Source organism: Trichoderma virens (assembly GCF_000170995.1).
Source record: "Trichoderma virens Gv29-8 chromosome Unknown TRIVIscaffold_2, whole genome shotgun sequence".
NCBI classification, from domain to species: Eukaryota; Fungi; Ascomycota; class Sordariomycetes; order Hypocreales; family Hypocreaceae; genus Trichoderma; species Trichoderma virens.
The window spans coordinates 2,184,917-2,207,711 of NW_014013747.1; the positions used below are offsets into that span (position 1 = coordinate 2,184,917).

At 53.0% G+C, this 22,795-nt stretch overlaps 4 protein-coding genes across 4 annotated transcripts; 3 read left to right on the top strand and 1 right to left on the bottom strand.

Moving 5' to 3' along the window:
- Window positions 1-2,282: 2,282 nt before the first annotated feature.
- TRIVIDRAFT_69508 (uncharacterized protein) lies at window positions 2,283-2,991 on the bottom strand (the record flags this gene model as incomplete). Its single annotated transcript, XM_014105315.1, has 3 exons — window positions 2,283-2,453; window positions 2,613-2,703; window positions 2,741-2,991. 3 exons carry the CDS (start codon window positions 2,989-2,991, stop codon window positions 2,283-2,285), a joined length of 513 nt encoding a protein of 170 aa, XP_013960790.1.
- A 1,784-nt stretch (window positions 2,992-4,775) lies between these two features.
- On the top strand, window positions 4,776-5,527 carry TRIVIDRAFT_208078 (uncharacterized protein; the record flags this gene model as incomplete). The annotated part of the gene is made up of 1 exon (XM_014105316.1): window positions 4,776-5,527. The coding sequence occupies one exon, from the start codon at window positions 5,069-5,071 to the stop codon at window positions 5,525-5,527; it is 459 nt and encodes a 152-aa protein (XP_013960791.1).
- Window positions 5,528-14,949: 9,422 nt separating this feature from the next.
- On the top strand, window positions 14,950-19,990 carry TRIVIDRAFT_50286 (uncharacterized protein; the record flags this gene model as incomplete). Its single annotated transcript, XM_014105317.1, has 6 exons — window positions 14,950-15,033; window positions 15,169-15,274; window positions 15,338-15,464; window positions 15,600-15,836; window positions 15,919-19,120; window positions 19,238-19,990. The coding sequence occupies 6 exons, from the start codon at window positions 14,950-14,952 to the stop codon at window positions 19,988-19,990; spliced, it is 4,509 nt and encodes a 1,502-aa protein (XP_013960792.1).
- A 2,317-nt stretch (window positions 19,991-22,307) lies between these two features.
- Window positions 22,308-22,583, top strand: TRIVIDRAFT_9245 (putative GPI-15 component of glycosylphosphatidylinositol-N-acetylglucosaminyl transferase complex; the record flags this gene model as incomplete). Its single annotated transcript, XM_014104637.1, has 1 exon — window positions 22,308-22,583. A coding segment is annotated over one exon (276 nt), but the record flags the coding sequence as incomplete, so codon positions are not given.
- Between the last annotated feature and the right edge of the window lie 212 nt (window positions 22,584-22,795).

Genomic DNA, 22,795 nt, shown 5'->3' on the forward strand with positions numbered 1-22,795 from the left:
TTGCAAAAAACTAATCCTCCGGAAAATAACTTACCTTCTAGTTATCTCGGCTGTCGCTCAAAAGTCCAATAGTAATCCATAGATAGGCTGCTTACCTCTGTGTGACGGAGAAATTTCTTCCGTTGGTGGGAGAAGCAAAGGAAAAAATTTTTCGCTCTTCTCCCGTGTGCCATTTACCTAGGTAGGTAAACTTGCCTACCCGTACTAGACTTGGAAACGGCAGCTGTCATGCCGTTGGCTTGGTTAGGCTAGGCCACGGGGGAAAAAAAGAGAGATCAATCCATGCTCTAGCTTTAGCATTGCTGTAATCCTCCACCGGGGCACGGTATCGATGGTTCCGCTGCATGGGAGAAGCAGCAAGAGCAAGGATGGTCATCAACATCCTGGATCAACCATAAGATTGCACTGATCTGAAACGAAAAGCACCGAAGGATCTTTGGAACAATGCGTAGACGGGGGTTCTTCTCTTACAAGAGCGCTGTTTTGGTCCGAGTGGAGAGCCGGGGATTCCGTCTCCAGGGTCCAGCAACAAAACGAGAGAGTGCGAGAGAGAGTGAGAGAGAGCAAAAACTAGGGACCCGGGCCGGCCCTGGCCAGTGGGGATTCTGCTCTATGGACGACTTCCGCGTGCCAACCTAGTAATTTAAGCTACTGGGTAAAGCCTGGCCATCAGAAGACCCGTGCTCCTTTTCTCTCTTAGCCAGAAGGCCTTTTAGGCGACGGAAGCGGTAGAAGGTCGATTCGGCGGTTTTGGAGTCGTGCTCGTGCGGTGCGGTGTGCACTCTACCGTAGTTTGTCTTGGCCCGGTGTGTCGCGTATGTCAGAGGTGCATCTTGCAGGAGCGGTCAGAGCCTGTGCATCGCTGAGATGTGCTACTATGTATGTATGCGTGCGTGATGCATGCTGCAAGATGCAGTTTGACTCCATCTGATAGATAACAACTGGACTGGCTGTAGGCAAGTCAGGATCCATGCAACTACGAGTATCCTCTACTCGATGCACGCCCCGTCCACCAAGAGATATGGGCGTCAAGCGAGATGCCGAGCCCACTCTATGCACGGCCAGCATGGCAGACTGGGGAGGGGAAAATTTTTCCTTCTCTTGTAAAGGGACTTGGGTAAATCATGAGAAAGGAGGAGATTTTGTTAATATTTTTTTCATTTGCATTTTCACCTTGTTCCCAAGCGGTGGTGACAAGCGGGTTCCGTGCCCTAGCCATCCTCGGCTCTGGAAATGCCCCGGCGACGATGTTGAGCAAGAAGCTTGGCAAGGGATCTACACGCCTTTCGGGTAAAATTGGAATCAACTAGAAGTGCGTATTCAAATAGGCAAGTATAGTATTAGAAATCTTACTAAGGGCTATGATTTGCCTTCGCTTTCGCCGTTGCGTGATAATTTCACATGTTATTTGCAATCCGGCGGTCGGAGCGAGATTTGTCGTCTGTGTTGCGACTCCAAAACAGGATATCAGCCTTGGTTGGTGTGGCTGCGACTGACGTCAGAGAAGCTCTTTGGAATCCTCGAGACTCGACGGGCTGGATGTGCCCGACGGCAGCTACGGAATAAGATTGCATGAGTACGTGCATTCGCTGACCAAGTGGATGGTGCGGCAACAATACAGTAATTACAGCAATTACAGTAATTACAGTAGCAGTAGGTGGCAGCCAAAGTGCCATCCATAGTCGGTATTTCGTACTCCAGACACAGGGTAGCACGTGTAACAGGTAAGGTTAGTAGGGTATGGGTATGAGCCCTCGTATGTAAGAGTACGGGACTGCATCCCGATAACGCTGATAGATAATGCAGCATGCTACGTAGCACAGGGTCCGCCATGCCGGGATGCCAGATTAATGAATCTGACTGTAAATCTGTGTGCCGAGCGGAGGCATTCCAGCCCGAGAGATAATGTACTGTTGCACTCGTAACCAGTAGGATCACGACAGCCTTGCGAACACGATGCGAGTATGTAAGCCGCCCCCGGAATCGCCCAGTGTAATAATAGAATGGATGCTTGTCCGGGCAGGAGGCCGATGTTAGGCTCTCGGGGGGGCGTCTGACTGCGAAGCTCGGTGCTGTCATCGCACAGCCATAGCATGGTATGGCTGGCATGGCTGGCATGGCTGGCATGGCTGGCATGGCGAGATGGGTTCCCCTCCAGAAATAGCAGTGGCCGTTTCGACTTTCCCCGGCATGACTATGACTGCCTGTCTGCCTGCCTCACGTCACGTCAATGATGAGGGGGAAATGGCGGTGCACGAAAAAAACACCATGGACTGACTGACTCATGAGGGGAAACGGCCAGCTGGCGGTTTTCCCCTCGCAGCACGGTGAGCTGTCCAGGCGCCAGCAGCCAGAAATCCAATGTCGTGGACACGCATACAGCAGCCCACTGCCTTAGCAGGCACACGTCCCCCAGCACTACCGGGGACGATGGAGGTGTCGCCCAGGTAGCACTACAGTATCGAGTGCCTTATCATGTATGGGTGCGATCAGAGGACCCCGATCAGGCTGCGACACAGTCCTGACCGCCTGGCTGTCGGCCCAATGGCAGGGCGCAGACGCAGCTGGTGGGCGGGCGGCCACTGCAAAGGGCGGCATGACTGGCGACAAACTGTCGAGCTGGCGACGTTAGCGACCTGCCGGTTGGAGGTGGCGGCAGGATTCGACTCCGTATCGCCGTCATGGTACATGGACGAACTGCCTCTGTGCGTGCTGCGTTTACGAAGTACGAAGTACATACGAGTTGGGACGAGCTGTCTTGGCTGCGAGAGCACGCAGTTGCAGTTGTTGGGCTACCCAGCAGTACGCTTGAGGGGAGTGTCGGCCCGCTACGAGCCCACGCACGTACTCGTACCCCCAAGCGCTGTTCTGGTCGTGGCACTCAGTCAGCGCTTCTTGCCCAACCAGTGCCTGGTGCTTGAGCACGGGTTGTGCTGCCTCCGTTAGTCCACGACGGCCTTTCTCCGCCTGGGGTGATGCCATCCAGTACATAGTATTACTCCGTAATGTTTATTGTGCTCACGGTTATTCTCCGTCGCGGCCCGTTTTCTAATTCATCTCACCTCCCTTGCCCTGATGGTAATCATCGCATCCTCCTTCTGTAACGAGGGCTTGTCTGTCCGTTTTGGGAATCTGCCTCTGGGTTTTGCTTCTTACATCGAGTCTCCTGTCATGGTTGCTTTTCGGTTGGTTGCTTGGCTAAGCGCTACTTGTATTAAGGCCTTCAAATCTTTTTCTGTCTTGCTTTTTTTGCCTGCCGGCACCGTTACGAGATGCCGGTTGTCTGAGCCCACAAGCAGGAGGTGGATTAGCATCAAGAGAGCATACAGTAGTGGCCGGCGGAAGAGCCATCCGCCGACGGTGGCGGCTCAAATGAGCCGCCCTCGCGCCCTCTTTGCGATCTATCAGATAGCTGGCATCCCTTCTCAAGGGACGAAAAGCAAAAAAAAAAAACAAGCTCGCGACCAGAGACACCAGCGATGCTCGATTCCGATTCCCCCGGACTGAGACAGGCCTCGCAGGATGTGGCAGATCCAGCAAAACGGAATGCCGGGGAAGGCCATCCGTCGGCAAAACTGGCGTTGGCTTGTTGTCGCAGACGCTCCAGGGCTCCCTGCTGGCTGACCGACCGGAAAGCTGGGGCGGTGTGCCCCGGTGCCCAACGGCGGGTTTGGCGGCCAGGGAGACACGAAGGCACTTTGCATGGGTGAAGGGAGTATGAATTTTGGAAAAGCTGGGGCCTGAACATGGGGGGAAATTGGCGATACCAGTAGGGCATGAGATGCGCCGGTTGACAGTGACAGCACCAGCACCAGCCAGATGCAACCTACCCAGTTGGTTGGCCGGTACGTACCGCAGCGAGAGCCAGAGAGTTGAGCCTACCGCTAGAGCACGCCCTGGCCGAGCGAGCCCCGAGAGTACGGGTTTCTTTTTGCGAGGGGGCTTTTTGTTGCGACTCAGACTGCGCTCGGCCCTCCTGCTAGCAAGATGAGCACGGCGTTTCCCCGGACCGCCTAATAGCAGCGTGTCATCTCTGGGTGTCTGGGTGTCTGGGTGTCTGTCTGGGCGGTTTGTCGGGCGGATTGGGCGAGACGAGTTCCGTGACGCTGACTGAGGATGAGGATGCGATGGATGCAAGATGATACGGGATCCCTCCGCGCTGATACCTGGGTGACACAAGCGTGTGGTGCTGATACACTACAGCACACGACGCGAGCATCACGGTACGGCCAGCGCAGCACGCATCACAGCACTCAACAGCCGCTCGCACGCAAGGGCCCAATCAGACCGCCCGGCGTGGCGGTCAAAAACCGAGGCGCGACAACACCGCCATTTGCGTGCGACAGTCCAGCTCGTGTGTGCAACGGTACGGGTACGGCTCTCCGTTAGTACGAGTAGGCAATAGGAATAGGGCTGGCAGTTTTCCGAGGCCGTGTCTGTCTGTCTGTCTTCCAGCCCAGCGGCGTGGCGTCGGGGCGTGTCAAATCTCCCCAAAGGCTCAAAGGTTGCAACAGCAGGGGAGGGGGGTGAGCGGAACCGGCTTGCTGCAACCTCTTTGCTTCTGATAACCCCCAGCCCGGCAAAGCAATGACAATGGCTCCCTTGCGCCACGCCCCCCCCTTCAGACGGCGCCCCCATTCCCCCATTCCCCCCCTTCTGCCCCAGCGCCGAGCGGCTCTCCCAGATGATTCACACATGTGCCGCCCGTGATGAGTCCTTATAAGTGCCTCTGCTCCCTCCAGGCTCCAGAGCTCGGTCTGCATTGTCCGCCATCACAAACATCACTTGTTTACCAATACAAACACCATTGCTCTCCATCAACCTACTCTACTGCTCAAGCAAACAACAACACAACACAAGCTTATCTATCTGAATCCTCCATCCACCCTTCGGCATCCACACCACCACACGGTTCCGCCCGAAGCACACACACAAAAGATCAACAAACAGAAGCCGAGCAAACTCCACCAAGCGGTTTTATCAATACATAAAACCCATCTCAACCCCAGATTTCTGGAACAATATCCCATCACATCAACACTCTCACACACACACAAACACATTCACAATGTTCGGTTCATACAGCTCATACAGCTCCATGAGCGCCAAGTCCATCGCCATCGATATCAGCCCCTCCAACCTTCGAACCCGAGATGCCTCATGCGCCTTTCCCTCCTGGCCCAGGCGCGAGTCTCTCTCCGAGTTCGACCGCGAGGAGCGAGCCACCTCTTTCCTCTCCGACGACGACCTTCTCCTGTCTGACCCCTTCGACGATGACAGCCACAGCATCGCCAGCTCCAGCGCCTCGTCCTCTCCCATCATGATGCAGTCGCCTCCCCGCCTGACTGACGCCGAGGTCCTGGAGATGCAGCGAGAGAAGCTTGCTCTGCAGCGCGAGTGCATGCGCCAGATCATGCTTGAGAAGGAGCGCCGCAAGCAGGCCTCCAAGAAGAAGAGCCGCTCTGCCACCAGCTCCAAGAAGAGCCCCAAGTCCAAGCTTGCCTCCATGACTCCCATTTCCGAGTAAACAAGTTACTCTTTGGGTCATGCGCTGGCGCAACAAGGCTCTCTCTTACCTCTTCCGGCTTTTTACGAAAAGCCTCTAATAGACCAACACACACCAATAAAGGTGTATTACACGACGATTACGACTTGTTTTCTTGCTGCTATTACGACCCAGACCCGGCTGTGGTCTAAGCACAGCCACCCACACCACAGCGCTATCAATAGGATTGATTTGCAGCGCTTTCATGGGCAAAATCGGGATGCCGACGGGAGGGCCACGGTCCGACTTATCTGACTCATCCTCCCGCCCCCCACCGAGGCATTGCCCTCTTCCACTTCTTCTTCTTCTACCGCGGCCAGATCGGCTAAACTGGGTCAGCCTACCACGGCTTTTCTTTTCACAAGCCTTTACAATTTGGACCTTCACTTGATACCCGGAGCATTTCATCGCATCCAACCCCCTCTTGGTTAGGGGTCATCGTCACCACGACAAGCCTTGTTTCCTTTATCGTTTTACTACTATTTAATTCTTATGACGGCATTCTTGGAGTTCATTTGTTTTTCGGCTTTTGGGTTTAGCGATCAATCATAGCGGGCATTGGCCATTGGGAATTTTTGGATACCCTCTTCCACAAGGAAGAGCGACAGGCTTGGGAACATATTTAGATACATACTTTTGGCGTTGGGAAGCCCTCCGCTATGACGGACTGGCATGGCATATCATTAGCATAGCAACTGTTTAGATAGCTTCTTTCTTACAAGATACCCCCTTATTACCAATACTAGTTTCTTCCAAACAATACCTGCTTCTCCGCTTGAATCCATTCATTCATTGTATTGCCATGTGTTTTGTCCGCCACAAATGAGCGCCACTGTTTAACTTGGGGTTAGTTGTTGCTTTTTCCGATTGACCGCATTTAGATGCCCATTTCGATGACCGCGGCAATAGAGAGAGCTTGCTGCCACCGCTCAGCCAGCCGCTCCGGCTCAGCTCTGACACGCTTTCTCAGCGCCGCCCTTTGCGCGCACGCCAACGCAGGCTGGACAGAAAGTCGGTGACCGTCTGGCACACACACACACACACACACACCAGACGGTCCTTTCACAGGCGCCACGAGCATGGTGAGGCTTGCGGGCGGAACGGGGGGTTCGCTCACCGACCCAATGCAGTGCGACTCGGTGGCGCTGGGCCCCGGGTTGGCTTTCGCATTTACGTGCCCTATTCGCTGCGCGTTGTTGTTATTGTCACATGGAGAGGGGGGGTGTCTCGGGTCTGATTCGATGCGGCATTGTGATTTGAGGTTTGTTTGCAGCACGGGTTCGCGAATAAAAAAGTATAATAAGACAAGCAACAGGATTTGTCGACTTGGCGGCGCGCGCGTTTTCCCTCGGAGCGTGACTGGGGGGGTTTTACTACTAACTATCTGCGCGCGAGAAGTTTACTTGCGAATTACCTGTTTTTTTCTTTTCCTTTCTTTTTTGTAAGTGCGGAGTAAAATTGATAATTCGATTGTCGCGGGCAGAGCGAAATGTAACGAGCGGCGTTGGTTGGACCGCTACTAGGTATGCTTTTTGGGCGGGCTGAAAAAAGGGCAAACTAGTGGTTTTGATGGTTTTTGCTTGGGTGCTATCTATGCAGGGCGCTGGCTAGAAACCTCAGTTTTCATATCTCATTTATTTGCTTTTGCTTTTTTTGCTTTTTTGGTTTTATTGGGCTTATTGGATATATGATGTGGCAGAAAAAAAAAAGATAGGGAAAATTAGATTAACTGCCCAACATACTTTTCTCTTTTTGTATGTTATGTAGGGCGGCCAGTAAATGAAAAAAAGGGCTGCCTGATGTGTGATAACAAGCACCGGACGTGCAGATGGGTTGCATGTCTAATGTACGATGTACATGTAGGCACGATTTCGCACGATCGATCGGAGGGAGGGGGGGGGAAGGGCAGCGACAAGTGCCCGGCTGTGAATGGACAGCACGGCAAATTGCGTGCGCCGCACTCTTTGCTGTGATTTGCCGCGGGCGTGTTCTCTCAGTGCCTTTGCATTATCTTTTTCTTTCCCTTGCATGCAGTTCTGCTGTAGGAGGCATTAATTCATCCTTGTCGGCATGTTCACCGAGTGCATGAGCCAAGCTGGCATACATACATACATACATACATACATACATAGTATGTGCGTTTGCAGCTGATAATCTAAGAAGTCGGTGTAAAACGGGCCCCGAGTCTACGAACGGTAACTTGCACGACACCAAGAAACGCTTATCTCTCGCGCCCTGCCTTCTCATTGCTGCGCTCTTTATTTCTCCGGCGACCGCGAGAAAATGCGTGATAAGCTGGGTTTATAGTGACCTGGTAGTAAGCCCCCTCGACGCGCTTACTCATTCGTGCAACCAACTTTTCTCACGCCGACTAAGAAAAAGCAGCGCAGCGAACACGAACATCGGGATGTGCCACACCCGTTGATTGGGAGGTACTTGTGGGCTTGCAAAAGCTTGCATAATCCTCCTGCTGGTGGGTGTCTGGGCTGCATATGCAGGGTTGATGAGAATCCTGAGCTCTCGTTTGCAATTTTTTTTCTCCTTCTTTTTCGTGCTTCCGGATTCGAGAGGGGTGTCGCTACTTGGCACAACGCTTTTTTTCTTTTTGCTTCCCTTGCCGGATCTTTCTCTCCTTCTCCCCGAGAGTTGACTTCATTTTACTTCATGTCAACCAGCATTGTCTTGGCCGCCTTCCAAGCATGGTTACGGCCTCACTGTGGGCCAGATAATCCGTCCTTGGTAGGGCCGGCTGACCCCGACATGGTGTCTTCTTCTTTGTTTTCTGTCCTGTCTTTTGATGGCAACGTTGTACCTCTCCATCGGGGAGGAATTTTTGTTAGTTTAGTCTGAGGTGTCCTTTGTTTCCTTTGCTGTGCCACCTTCGCTCTCGGGGAATCCTTCTGTCCACACAGTCACAGCACGTGAAAAAGTCCAATCCGTCAGCAACTTCTTCCTGAGCGTTTTTCGCCCCCTCCCTTCTGTCCCCCCCCCCCCCCGCCCTATCACAAACTGATTCTCTTGGCTGGAGAGGGAGTGTCAAAGAAGAATCCCTGCTTGGGATCTGCTGCGGGTTTGGCCAATGAAGTCGTCGAGATGATGTGCTGCCACCTTATTCGTCGCGGGTATGCCGTCCAATTGCATGCATGCTGCATGCCCATTGGCTATAAATACTGAACCACGTGAACGCTGAGTCAATGGATTTTCGGCGTATCAGTCATGTTCAAAGGCCATCTTCTTTTTTTATCGACGCAAGTTCGAAATCTCATTGCCAATACCATTGCTCATTGCTCATTGCGGCGTCGTAGTCTGTGACGCAGAATGGATTCAAAAACGCCGCGTTAAGCGGAGGGAACAGCCACCCTTCCCCATATCATCTGATGCTTGAGGCGCTTTCGAGGACAGGCCCATCTCCATTCTAATTATACGCCCTGTGTGATGCGCGTGTGAATGGATGTGATCGGAACTCAGCGGCGCCAACCATTTCCTCCTCAATAGGAAGGCCATGCCATCCCCCCAGGTGTCGTGATCTCGACTTCATGTCCTTTGACAGCCTATGCTGCAGATTGGTTGCATCTGTCATCTTGGCGACCTCCTTCAGACAGAGCTGAGACCAGGCTGTAACCTATCGCACGGTGCTTTCTGATATCGCTCCCATGTGGCTGAATACGATCGATACTGCAAACTAGCGCACACAGCTTTATGTCGGGAGGGTGAGTGTGAAATGGGGGATCGTCCTATGCAAGCGCCATGTCAACAAAAGCCTTCACAGGGACAGGCAAAACCGATGTGATTGATCGAGGCTATGTTGATAGACCCGGGCTACCGAGATTGATCACATGTTAGGTAGATTGTTCGAAATCACCTCAAAAATGCCATTCTGACCAATTGATGGTGAGTGTTTACGCCTGTGGCCTGACATTGCAGTGACTGGTTGGCATTTTCTCTCATTAATACCGCAAATCTGGGGGAATCTGGCCACTCATGCTGGTACTCCGGAAGGATGGCTTTGCTTGTTTACGTTTACTTGATGGTATCTGATATGGGTTTGATACCGTAACGTCCTTTGTCTCAAAACATTCATGTGTTTATCCCTGCCATTCCAGCACAAGTGTCCAGATCGATCTAGATCTTCGGTAAGTGGGCGTGATGAAGAAAATTCAACGTATATCAACGTATAACCGAAATGAGAAACGAAATTGTCCATGAGGGCAGATTATCCCTCACTTGTTACTCTCAGAACCAAGCGGGCTAATTTCATGGACCGTCTGAGGAAAAGACATCTCATAGCTTACCACTTGATATCGCTAAAATACGCAATTCATCCATGAAGCATTACACTATGGCTTTGATATAGCCTTTCATCGAGCCAACTCTCACAGTTTGCTAAGCTTAGATTCCCCTTGAAAATGAAAACTGTAGAAATCCTTGGACGCTGTTGTAGGAACATAAGCTTCCACCTGATATCACAAAAGCGATTATACTTCTATCATTGCCGGAAGTTAGGAAGATGGACAGTTGAAAGCAAACTGCTGGACTTGCTCAATAGAACTATATAAAGAGCCACCTTCTCTCTCTTCAATGAACAGATTTGGATATTGATATAGACTTATTGTATACTTTGCTGCCAGTTTTGCTTTAGATAGTAGCATGAGCATCTTTTTCACATCTATTTCAGATGTCCACCAACTATGAGAAATGTCCTTTGAACAGTGTTACTTGTCTTATTCTCATTATTTTATAGCTTTCACAGGTCGTTTCACATCAGCATTTTTGCCGATCCACTACTCTCCTCTTTCACAATCCCTTAACTACATCAAACAATTTCTTCTGCTTCTGAGATGTTGAAAAAAAAAAAAAGGTTGTTTGTAGATGGTGGTAGCTAAACACAAAAATCACCTTGACTAACCTTTTGACTTTACATGTTCAGTTGGGCAGTTGATCTCAGATGTTACAATTGTCGGGACACGACACGTCAATAATTCGTCGAATCATTGCTAAAAGAAGTATGCATTCACAAGGCTTCTTTAGCTACTGAGTACGGGTCTATACAAGCTATCTGAACATGGAGCTCTCAACTCGTAGAGATTAGTTGAGGTGCTACAAGTTTCTCTTGCACAAACACAGATGGAATAATGCCTAGATAGAATTAATACTGCACAAGTAAAATAACCATCACAAGCGTGCTATGACATCATGACAAGAGCCAAGATTTGATTCCGTTCTTGGTGGAAATGTTTCGAGCCACAAGGCCAGGAGGTGAGAGAAGCGAGAGATTCTTCCTCGTGCTTCATCACGACCGAAGCGAAACCGGACATGCCAGTAACCGGCTGGGCAGGAACAAGCTGTCACCTAAGGCATGTGGGATGGCAAGGGTGGCTCGGACTCTTACTTCACGTCATGGATACCATGGCTCTTGATCTCGTTTGCTTCACCGCACTTCAACACTCTCCGCTCTGGTGTGACACGAACGATAACGACTGCCCCTCAGCCTTCGTCCCAACCCTTGTTCAAGAAGACGTCGGGAGACATCTTGGCATCCGAAAGTATTCCGAGATATTGCAGACTGATTTTGATGAATTGGGGTTGGAACAGCAGGGGAAACTAATATTGGCGTATTGTGCATGTATAAAGGGCGTCATTTCATCACGCCGGCATCTTGTGCATTTAAATGATTATCCAGAAGCTTTGGCCGCTTTGTCTTGTCTCGGAGTATAAAACGTGGCCGTGCCATGCTCGACAACCTTTGATGAATGCATCCCGCGAGTGGCGTTCCGGGCTTGATAGTTTTAGATATTGAGTATGACAAAGAGGAAACCAAGTATAGTAAGCCAAGCAAAAGACTGCGTCACAAGGTCACAGTCCGACAGGGTGCGGAAAGAAAAGCGAGACTAGAGTCATATAAGCTGGCGAGTTTGTTGTTGTTGGGCCTCAAGAAATTCCCAATAGAGTAAACTTGGTGTTGGTCGCCCAAGGAACCAGCGTCGCCGGCGCCTATGTCTCAAGTGGCTATCACCACTCCGAGCCAGGATATATTGTCTGCCTAGTAGTGTGATATATACGCCTGTCTTGAATCCTTCGTGCAGTGGCCTCGGATGAGGTGGATAAAGTGGTACAATGGCAGCTCTGTCTACCAGTAGTATTGATTCGGAAGAATGGACTTGCATGTGGAGAGAGGAGCCTGGGATGGATGCCAGCTTGATAAGACTCCAAGACATTCTCAAGCATGTCGCACGTGTGTCAAGTGTTTCGTCACTGTGTACGGGGTAAGGTACAAACAGACGAGCTTTCAATGTCCATCTGGACATGCCATTTCGCTAAGATGATGCTGTAACGGAAGAGTCCACACCAGGGGCTGCTTTGCAAACAAGATATACCTACCCCGTAGATACAAACCAGCTGGATAGATGTGATTGCGGAGCCGATTGCTGGGAAGCTTGTTAGCGCGCCGATTTGAGAGGAGACTAGCAGTTGAAACGGAGTTTGGGCGAAATTGCGATACTTGTACTCTGGGTTTTGGTAGGTTGAAATCTGTCTCACGAATCATCTGATGCTGCTGTGACGGCGGAGTCATGCCACGGACGGCGGCTGGGCCGTGTCTTGTCTTTGTGACGGAAGCACTTGCTTGCACAGCGCTGGCGATTTGATTAATTAAATTGAGCACGCCTAGCGAGACGAGACGAGACGAGACGAGCCCCAGCCCCAGCCCCAGCCCCAGCCCCAGCCGGAGGTCCGTTGGGTTGAGTCGAGTCAAGTCAAGTCCGTTTTGTTCTTCTTTTTGTGTCTGTCTAGCTGTCTGGCTGTCTCGGCGCGATTTTGAACTGAAAGACTCGATGAGTGAGGTCTGCATCCCTGATCCTGGCTGGCGACCTTAGCGGCCGGGACTGAGCGATTAGACCCCTGCAGGCAGGCGTGATCGAGCCGCCGATTGGCCAGGCTGCGGCGCGCACCTGCATTTGGCGCGCCCAATCAGCAGGCGCGACACAGCTCGGCGCTTCGACAGCTCTTGCCATTGAGCGTCTGGGCTCGCCGCCCCACTCTGGACCGCAGCCCCAAATCGCCAAAAGCTCCAGCCATGCATTTGGGCGCCCCCCCTCTGGTTCGAACGTCTCCAAGGCCGAGCGAAGATGCTGATGACTTGTGGCGATGGAATAAGGCAAGGCACTCAATGAAATGGACGGCAGCGACTGCACGAACCATGGCCAGAGCTCAGAAGCGCTCGCTCGTCCTCGCTGCGGCGGGCGCGAACCGGTATCACAGCACAGGCGCAGCTGCAAGGTACCGTGCAGTCACCCAGGCCCAGCACTCGCACAGAGGCCAGATCGCCAGCGTGGAACCACCGATGCAACGGTGAAAGGCGCCGCAAGTCGGGGTAAGAGCCCCGGTTGCTAGGCGTAGTACGAGGACTAATGCGCAGGCATACGATACAGCATCGGCTGGTGCTGTTACTGCTCACTTAACGAGTGCAAATGTTGCTCCGGACAAGACATGGGATACGGAGTCGACGCTGTTCAAGTCCAAAGCCCTTCGACACCTCAATGCCTCTGGAAGCTTTGATAGGCCCATATCCAATGTCTGGCAAGGGTACGCGGGCAGCCTGAGAGGCTAAGCAGGGGCTTTCAACAAGGGATTCTGCTCCAGCAGCGGTACATGGCCCGCTAGCGCGTGTACATCACCTGTCTTCAATTCGTCCGTCTCGAGGATCTGAGCAGTTGACTCTCAGGCGACTAGGAATCGCCATTGCCTCGCCCGCCCTTTTCGCCTCACTGCTTAGCTGGGCCCACCGGGCGCACGCGCGTAGCAGACGCAGAGCCTAACCCATGGCGGCTCGTTGGGACGTAACGGAGAAGAAAAAAAAAGAAGAAACGAAAAAGCTGCCTGACCGATCCAAGCGATGGCAGCGTTGCAGCGACGTTTGCACCTGTGCGCTCTGCTCGGTACACGCGGTCGGTAGCGAGAGAGGGAGGTACCACTTCTGCACATGGTCAATGTGTTGTTTTGCCAGCCGTTGATGCTGCAGATAGCATAGTCGCAACATGGAAGCCCAGGTATCTTGTCGGCATGCGCATGTACCTGGGCTGCGTCGACGCGCATTGGCCGGTCTTTAGCTGCCGGACCGCATCCGCTCCATCCCAAAGACGGCCGTTAGCGACTTTTGCACTCTAATTTTATATGGCAGCCAACCCCATCCATTGACAGGCCTCAACCACGGCCGCATAGGCGCCATGCTCGCCTGGCTCCTCTCCATCGGACCCATCACACCCCAGCCTGCTCTTATTACCTACCTATCCAGCCCTCCTCTCCAACCTGTCCATGTCCATCTAATACTGCTAGCAGCGACCTTTCACCGTGCGTGAGTGACCGCATGTACAGGTATTGCGACGTTTACAAGTAGCCGTCTTGCACTTGGGCCGCTCCGATATTTCTTTTTACCTACTCCTCCTTCTCTCTCGCCATCCCATCCATCTGTTTTGTCTCACAGAGCTAGCCGAGGGCCATCAGAGGGGGATAGACACGGCCTGGACCGACGGAGAGAGACCAGACGGAAGATTCGTAACATCTTTCTTTGTTTCCCATCTGCGTGACCACCATTCCGCATCCAGCCCAAAACCTCTCCTGCACCCGCCTGCATCACCTACTACTCCTAATCCTCCAAACAGGAGCATCCCTTGGGCGGCACGAACAAGCGCCGAGCTAATCAGATCAGCCCCTCCCCTAACGCTGTCCGGCACATCACAGAGAACCGTCATTCTTCTTGCCTACAAGTTTGTTCTTATATGCAAAACCGTGACGCTGCCCTCTTCCGCTAGGCTGCTAGCCTTCTTCTTTCCAACCTCACTTCGTAGCCTCCTACGGCTAAGCCTTGCATCGTCAAACCTCCTCGACGACACATCAGAGCTCACATCTCGCCCGCCATCGACCAATTCGACGCTCCTCCTTCCTGAGCACAATAATCTTCCACCATCCTGTCGACGGCCCAAAGAAAACCAGGCCCCCAGTGAATTGCAGTGCTGAGGCTTGTGTCCGGGAGTGGGCAGTAGTTGGGTTTCATGTGATGATCGATACCTAAAGAACGCCGCAGCTTGCCGCCACTTTGTGGGCTCACTCCAGAGAACGCTCCCAGAGAATCGGACCTTGGCCTGTTGATAGGACTGTGACACCGAAGCTGTCTCACGAGCTTGGAGTGCTTCGCATCTTGTTGGGAGGGAACTGCCTCTGCGCTGGCAGAGGTGTAGGCCGACTAAACGGGCCAATATAATCTCGGGCCTGGCATAATTGGCCATCGTGGAAGCATCAATAGCGAGGCCGCAGCCATGTCTTCCGCATCACATATCCATTCCGCGTCCAACCGGTCCGGCAAATCGTCGACCGCACGAGGCCGTCCAGCGCCGCCGGAATTCGGACAAATGCCGAGCGTCAAGGACCTCAAATACTTTATCCCATCAGCCGCCACGGCATCCATCTACCTCTATGCTCAAGGGCCAACAATAGTATGCTGCCATCATGATACTCTTACCATCGACCGGAGATTCTCACGGCACGTCGACGATATCCAGCTTCTTGCTGTGGACAACCAGAGCGAAATGGGCGCTGGCCGTTTTGTCGTGAGCTATGATGCCGGCCAGACAGCCATTGTCTGGGATCTGATGACGGGCGATGAGATATCCCGCTTTGTTTCGTACGAGACGCTCACAGTTGCCTCGTGGATGCGTAACGGAAATGTTGCATTTGGTGAGAGAAAATCGTGCGATCCCAAGGTGGCTTGAACGGCCTAGCTAACAACTTGGCTCCTAGGCAACACGCAGGGAAACATCATCCTTTTTGAACCGACAACATCCGAGCACATCTCAGCTCGGACGATTGATCAGATTGCAGTGACAGCATTGGCTCCTTCGTCCGACTGCCGGACCTTTGCTATCGGGTAAGTCGTCATCATCATAGGCCGCAATCCACCGTCATATACTGAACCATCCAACCTTAGCTATCAAAACGGATCGCTGTTAGTCGCAACTCTACAGCCTCGATTCACCATCTTACACAACTTGACGACTTCGAGAGGCCCATCACCTATTGTCACCCTTTCCTGGCATGCGTCGTCCTCGAGGCAGAAGTCAGACATGCTGGCTGTACAAACACACGACGGCGATCTGCGGGTCTGGAGTGTGGCCAAGTCGTACAACGCTGAAGACCCCGCCAAAGTGGTCAGAGTGCTCCGGAGGAACGAGAACTTCCTGCCTGGCCCTAATTGGATGGGGTGGTCCAAGAACGGCCGCATCATCCAGTACTCAGACTCGTATGTCCCTCCCAACCGGCCACAACCTAAGCGCGCGGCGGCCTGCTTTCGTTGGCGGTTTTTGTGCTAACCTACTAAACAGGGAAACGTTTTCGTGGGACGTAAGGACCAAGCATGTTACCAAGGACTCTATTCCGACCCTTGAGCATGTAAAAGGCCTGGCCGTCTATGGTCCTGGGGCCAGTCTTTTTACTATTGGGCCAAACAATACTGTGCAGCAGTTTGATCTCAACTCTCCGGCCATCATGGTAGCAAACGTACAACACCCTGCTGGCGTTCTTCCGCCATCTCCTCCCACCTCCGAAGAGACGGGGGGCCGGTCGGTGCACTCTGCAACGACCATCCATACCTCAGAATCCGAGTCGAGCTCTGTCCCTCTTGAGATGGGCATATCCGAGAGCGATGACGACCACCTGTCCCCTTTCCAGCGGCTGGCAAAGCGCAACCCCCCTGAAGTGAGAAACGAAGTATATGACACAGGCAGCCCGGCCTCCAGCCAGAGCGGCATGTCATCTTTGTCAAAGTCCTCGACAGGCTCTCGCACACCCGGTAGACAAGCTGGCTCGCTAAGATCGCGAGGGATGACAGAGGGGACATATATCTCCGCTGGCTCTTCCTTGAAAACGTCAACAGTTGGGCGGCGGGAGGCGGATAATTATTCGATGGGGTACACGCTTCCCAGCACAAGTGGTCCATCTTTGGCCTCATCCAAGTCCAAACATCGGCCATCTCGTTTGAGACACGAGGTGCCAAGGAGCCCCGACGATGCCAAGGTGCAAGACCTGTTCAAATATACTCGCTCACGCCTGAGTGATCTTCCATATAAACATCCGATTCCCACAGGTCAAGCCAACCCTACCAATGACGATTTGCGTCGACAGATGCTCAGCACCATCTTTGGATGGAACAAGGAGGTGGACGACCTAATTCGCGATGAGATGAGCCGCTATCCCGCCGGATCAGCTAACCGCATCTTGCTCGCAAAGTGGTTGGGCGATATCGATCAAGATATTATGGCCGCTGGCTCTCAGAATATGACTTCTCAAGACTGGATGCTGCTGGCCTTGAGCGGAATCGGCGGCCAGGCATCCCAGCACAAACTCGGTCGCGTCTACGTCCAGCGCCTCTTGGAGAACGGCGATGTCCATGTCGCAGTGACGATTATGCTTGGCATGGGCGACTATAACGATGCCATTGAAGTCTACATCTCGCACAAGAGATATATGGAAGCTCTCATCCTCACTTGCGTGGCGTTCCCAAGCGTCTGGGAGCGACAGGCTGCCATCGTGCGTAAATGGGGCGAATGGGCTGTTAAGCACGGCCAGCAACAGCTGGCGATTCGCTGTTTTGCCTGCACCGACCAAGAATCCTCAGAGCCTTGGACCTCGCCATCAGCTGCTCAGCTCAACTTCCAAAACATCACGCCCAGTATCCCTGAGATGTTGAGCCCTCCACTGTCCCCTCCAGGAGTTCAAAGGGGCCCCCAACGCAGTGTCGCCAAAGCATCGGCGCTGAAGCTAATCACGTCGTTTGGAGACCCAAACCAAAAGGCCAAGTTCTACTCGCAGGCTGATGGCGGCCAAACGCCTATTGCGGCCGGAGTAACGCCTATTGCTGAATCGGCTATATCTCCAGGAGGTGCCTTTGATCCTACGACTGCGTTCCTTCGGCCGTCTGGCAATAGTAGGTTCAACACGCCGACATCAGCTCGCCCCGGTCAAGGCTTCAATCGTGGCCGATTGCCCTCGATCGGAGAGGCCACCTTTGATAGAAATACCCTAAAGCCCATTGACAACATCGCAAAGATTGTTGACGCACCCCCGCAACGAGCGAGCCATTCTCGCAAGTCGTCCGCCACTCAGGACAACTTGACGACGGGTCTTGCGATGCAGCGCGCTGCTACAGCCAGCCCGATGATGATGAGAGACCAATACCAGCGGGTCGTCCAAGGGTACTCGGGAGAGCGGCCACCGTCCCCCGATCAGACCATCATGAGCAGATTACAGGAAGTTCACGCAGCGCAGCGAAACGGCTCCCGTGATCGGATTCCCGCACATCTGCATCTGCAATTGCAGACACAGCCGCCTATGGCGGACGCCATGTCCCCTGACCAATCTGCCGCCTCGTCCTCTCGCTATCACTGGCCATCTCGTCGTCGCGGCACTGGCCCAGGTGCCGCATCTGTGGCTGGCTCCATTACATCCACCTCGAGCGCTGGCCGGAGTCACAAATCGAACCCCCGGCATAGAGATGATTATATCCATAGCCTGGAGGCGGCTCAGAGTTACACAAAGAGAGCTGGAAGTAGAACGAGAAGCAATGAAAGGACCAGAGATGTGTCCACCGGTCGCCATGGCAGCCGGGAGCGACGAGCCAAGTCGCGCGATCCTTCGGAAGAGCGTGGTAGAGCTTCTGCCAGAACTTGGACAAAGGCGAAACGATCTCCCACGTCCCCTGTTCCAATGTCACCCGAAGACTTGGCCATTCTTAGTACGCAAAACTTTAGCAATAACGTTGAGCCCCTCACGATACGGAAAGCAAGCGTGGCAAAGGGAAAGACGAGCGGACGAGCGTCTAGCCATGGAAGGAGCCGATCGGCTCCGCGGTCGCCACCATCGCCAGTGCCACTATCGGCGACTGCCCTGCATTATCAGGGGTCAGAGGATGAGGAAGATTTTAGAGCGGCCATGCAGGCCCAAATAGAATTCAGGGCCAAGCATAGCCGGAGCGTTGGCCACAACGTTAATTCTCCCGCCGTAAGTCGCCGTGAACACACAGAAAGCCGACGAAGAGAGGCGACAGAGTCTCGAGAAGCTGTCCCAGCAGTGTTGAGCCATACAGTCCACATTCGAGCCGCATCTACCGAGCACGCCGGTGACTTGAAGAAAATGAAGGATGAGAGACAGCGAAAGAAGGAGCAGGCCGCGCGAGAGCTAGAAGAGCGTCGAAAATCTCTTGCAAAGCGACAGCTGGGTCCTCAAATCCCCCACCCAAGCGAGATATCCCCTCGAAGGCCTCCAATTTTGGTAGAGGCCGAGGACGAGATACTGCCGGATGACCTCCCTCCTCGCTCTGCGACAGAACCTCCGAGGAGCATGTATGCGCGAAACGGACCCCAAATCGGCCTACCTGCTACTCCCAAGGCGATGAGACTCATTCTCCGGTCGGATGATAGCCAGTATGAAGAGCTTCCTCCTCCACCGGTTCCCACAACATTCTCCCAAAAGTATTCCCCGCAGAGCTCACCACAATACTCTCCGCAATACTACATGGAGAAGAAGAAGGTGGTGCAGAGGGAAGAAGAGCAGCAACAGCAGCAGCAACACTATCAACTACCACCGCCGCCACCGCCGCCACCAGCGCCTCAGCAGCAGCAGCAGCAGCAGCAGCAACAGGAGGAGGAGCAGCCGCTGACATTGCTGCCGTCCACTGTTTACCAACTGCCGTCAACAGTTTATCAACCCCCATCCCGACCTATGATTCCGCGAAGCATGTCGGCACCAATCCCCGAGGAACCTGCTCATCAAACTCGTTTCGGGAGAAAGGGGAGTGCCAATGAGGGCAGGGGCCTCGATGACATTGTAGAGACGGAATGGCGCCGACAAGTGAACAACCTGGTGCCACCACCACCACCGCCTCCTCCTTCGGCACCTGCTACTTTCTTGAAGGAGCTGCAGCATCTAGCCGTCCCCCCTCCTCCCCCTCCAGCCCCGCTGCCACATGTACGACACCAGCCGCCGGTTGCTGGATCGTTGGCCTCGGGTATGATTGAGATTGTCATGGATGACGAGGAGGAGGAGGAACCCATGATGGCTGCCCCAAACGACGGCATGGTGCAGATGAATGCTCTTCCCGAGCCACCTGTCAGGGGCCACAATCGCGGCCGCAGTCTGGGAGAGGGCAGCCTTTCTGGCCGCATGACCAAGGCCACCGAACGGCTGCGTTCAGGTAGCCGTAGCCGCAAGGAGGGATCTATCAGCATCAAGTCACCCCCATTCGAGATGTATGGCGACGGCAATTCCTTCAACCAGCTCAGATCGCCCGTGGCTGGCATCCCCCCCCCTGTTCTCTACGATCGAGACGCCGTCCGATCGCCAATCGAGGGTCATGGAAGAAAACTGTCGACTGGCCTGCATGATAGCGGAATGTTTTAACTTCTGACGACGACAACTACGCTCTAGATTTTCTGTTGCGTAGCGTGAGATCTTGCGCATGATGATTTGGCGTTTTTGCCATGCTTTCTTTGCTTCCAGTTTGGTTTTGGTTTTTAATTATTCCCCAAGATGCGAATGTTGTGTTCGTATCATCTTGTGAGTTCAAAATATGGGGCTGAGTGTTTTTGAAGGGGGGTTTCTCTGGAGAAATTTATCTTCTGGCAGAGATATGTCATGACTATGTTTGGTTTCTTTTTTTCAATTCTGCATTTTTTTTTCGGCACCAAAAAAATTATATTCTTTCTGGTGTCTTTATATTGCATACGTGCAATTTTAGAGGAGAGAATTCTTTTTCTTTAAACATGTTTTATTTTGTGATATATGCATTAGGGGGTTATTCTTTTTGGATAGACGGCCTGTGGATTCCGCCTGAATCACATGCACACGCATATGGGCAATGTATATCCTGGATTGGAGATGTTCTTTTTTTTTTTTTTTTTTCATCTTGGCACTTGCCCCTTTTTCGATTCTCTTCTCTTCTTTACGATTGATGACGGACTTGGGCAAAAAACAAACAAGCAAGTGAAGCTGGAAGACGGCGACGTCTCATGGCAGCAGGATTGGGGGAAAACACGCACATGCGGTGCAGACAGAGACCGGAGTGCCGGGCAGACTTAGCTTTTTATACAATGCTGCCTCACGGCAAATTTTGGCTTGAGGTAGCTGATGAAAAATTGATGTCTTCTATCATGCGCCTTTTTTTTTGTCTTTGTGGAGCTTGTGTGCAAATACAAATAGGTGGTGTGAGGCATATGTTGGTATATACATCTTAGTGGCTGGTTGGTTGGTGATGGCTTCACCCCCGCTGTGAATATGGCGGATGATGCAAAAGGGAGGGGTTCAACTGCTGCGATATAACCACATTGCAGCGATTCTTACACCAAGCCATGTATATCAGTCGATACCTGAATGACTTGCGAGTCTTTTGCTATTTTTTGCATCGCGTAGAATAATACCAAGAAAAGAAAAAAAGGACAAAAAAGCAAAAAATAGTGTTGGCATTCTCCGTCTCGCCATTCCATCCCACACCCTCCGCGATCGTAATCCAGCCCGCCACGCGACGGGGGAGAGTCCTCTGCAGAGTGAAACCTCCCTCAAGTGTCATCTCCATTGCTTAGGGCCAAACCGACGGTCGCAAGTTTCCTATGCGAGCGGCTGGCCACCGCGGCGTTCGGGCTGGGCGTCGAACGGAGGGGATCTGACGGGGGTGAGATTGGAAAAGGCGAGTTGAGCGAGAGCCTTCACCGTTTGACCATTACAGCCGGTAACAAGGGTGGTTCTTTTAGTTTATAAAGGGTTGTTGCTGGACGGAAGACGGGGAATAGTTGGGCCGGGGGAGAGCTCCAGGGCTGACTACCTGTTCTACAGTGGGTTGGAGGTGCTGTAGCTGTCCAAGTTATAGCGGCCAAGAGCATGTGCTAGAGACCCGCTAGAGACCCATAGAGTGCTGCTGGCTGTATCTGCATGAGCTTCAACCGTCCTCCAACTCCAAACACGAAACATGGCTTCGACACAGCATTCACAGCCTCTGCCGCCCAATTGATGCGCAGGCTCGCCTCTCGTTAAGTCTCACGGCCCCTCACACTCGGGCCCTTCACCTCGGCTGTCCCGTAGAATGGCCTGCGCCACTTGAATTGCGCAAATCTCCGTCCGCCTTCCCTCTTCATTCCGGCCTGCCAAACAGCTTCACTCCCGAGATAGACGGACGGACGAGACGACCAATCATTCTATACCCTGCTGCTGTGCGAAAGCGAGATACATCCAGCGAGTCTTTTAATCTTCGCCAAAAGAATATATATACATATATATATAAAAGAAGAACAAAAAAAACAATACCATCACAATGCTCACCACGGCCCCTCGCCTGCGCATCCGCCGCCCCTCTCCCACGACGGCAGAGTTCACCGTCACGACGCTGCCGCCAGAAACGCTGCCTCTGCGCCTCCTCTGGCTGCTCCTCCTCTTCCTGCGCATCTCCCTCTCCATCACAATGCTGCTCATCCTCTACGCGCGCTGGGTCCAAGAGCGCAGCAGCGGCTGCTTCGGCGGCCAAGCAGCCCCGTCCTCGTCCTCGTCCTCGTCCTCGCCCGCACCACCGCCGCTCCTCTCGCTGGACCGCATAGTCTTCGCCCTCGACGCCTTCCAGGGCACGCCCACCGGCGCGTTCCTCGCTAGCATTGCGGCTACGGTGTCGCTCCCGCTGCTGCTGCCCGTTGCCGTAGCGGTCTTCTATGCGCTCAACTTGCGTGTGCACAAGCAGGAGAGCTTGCTGGTTCTGCGCGGATTGGGCGTGCAGACGAGCGAGAGCCCGGGGACGTACCTGGCCGGGGCGGCGACGCGGTTCATCCCGACGGAGAAGATTCAGGATATTCTGGTCAACGAGGCGTTCCGCGGCTTTGAAGTCAGGTATTATCTTGTGGTGGTGGTGGAGGGCGAGGAGGATGTCGTGGTTGTGTTTCCGGGCTTGCTGCCCAAGAGGAAGATTGTCGAGACGGTGTGGAGAGGGGTGAGGGAGTGTTTGTACGAGGGGAGGGGGGAGGATAGGGGGTTGGCGAATGACAAGTGAAGTGGGAGTAGAGATGGATATCATAATGTGCTCATGAGATGTGCAGTTCTTGTTAGCATGTTAGCACTTATAGAGAGCAGTCAGCGCCTTGTTTCCAAGAGATATGTATTCCAGAACCAAAAATCTATATACCCCTTTTAATTTTATTTATTTGTTTACTTATTCATTTCATCGTTTGC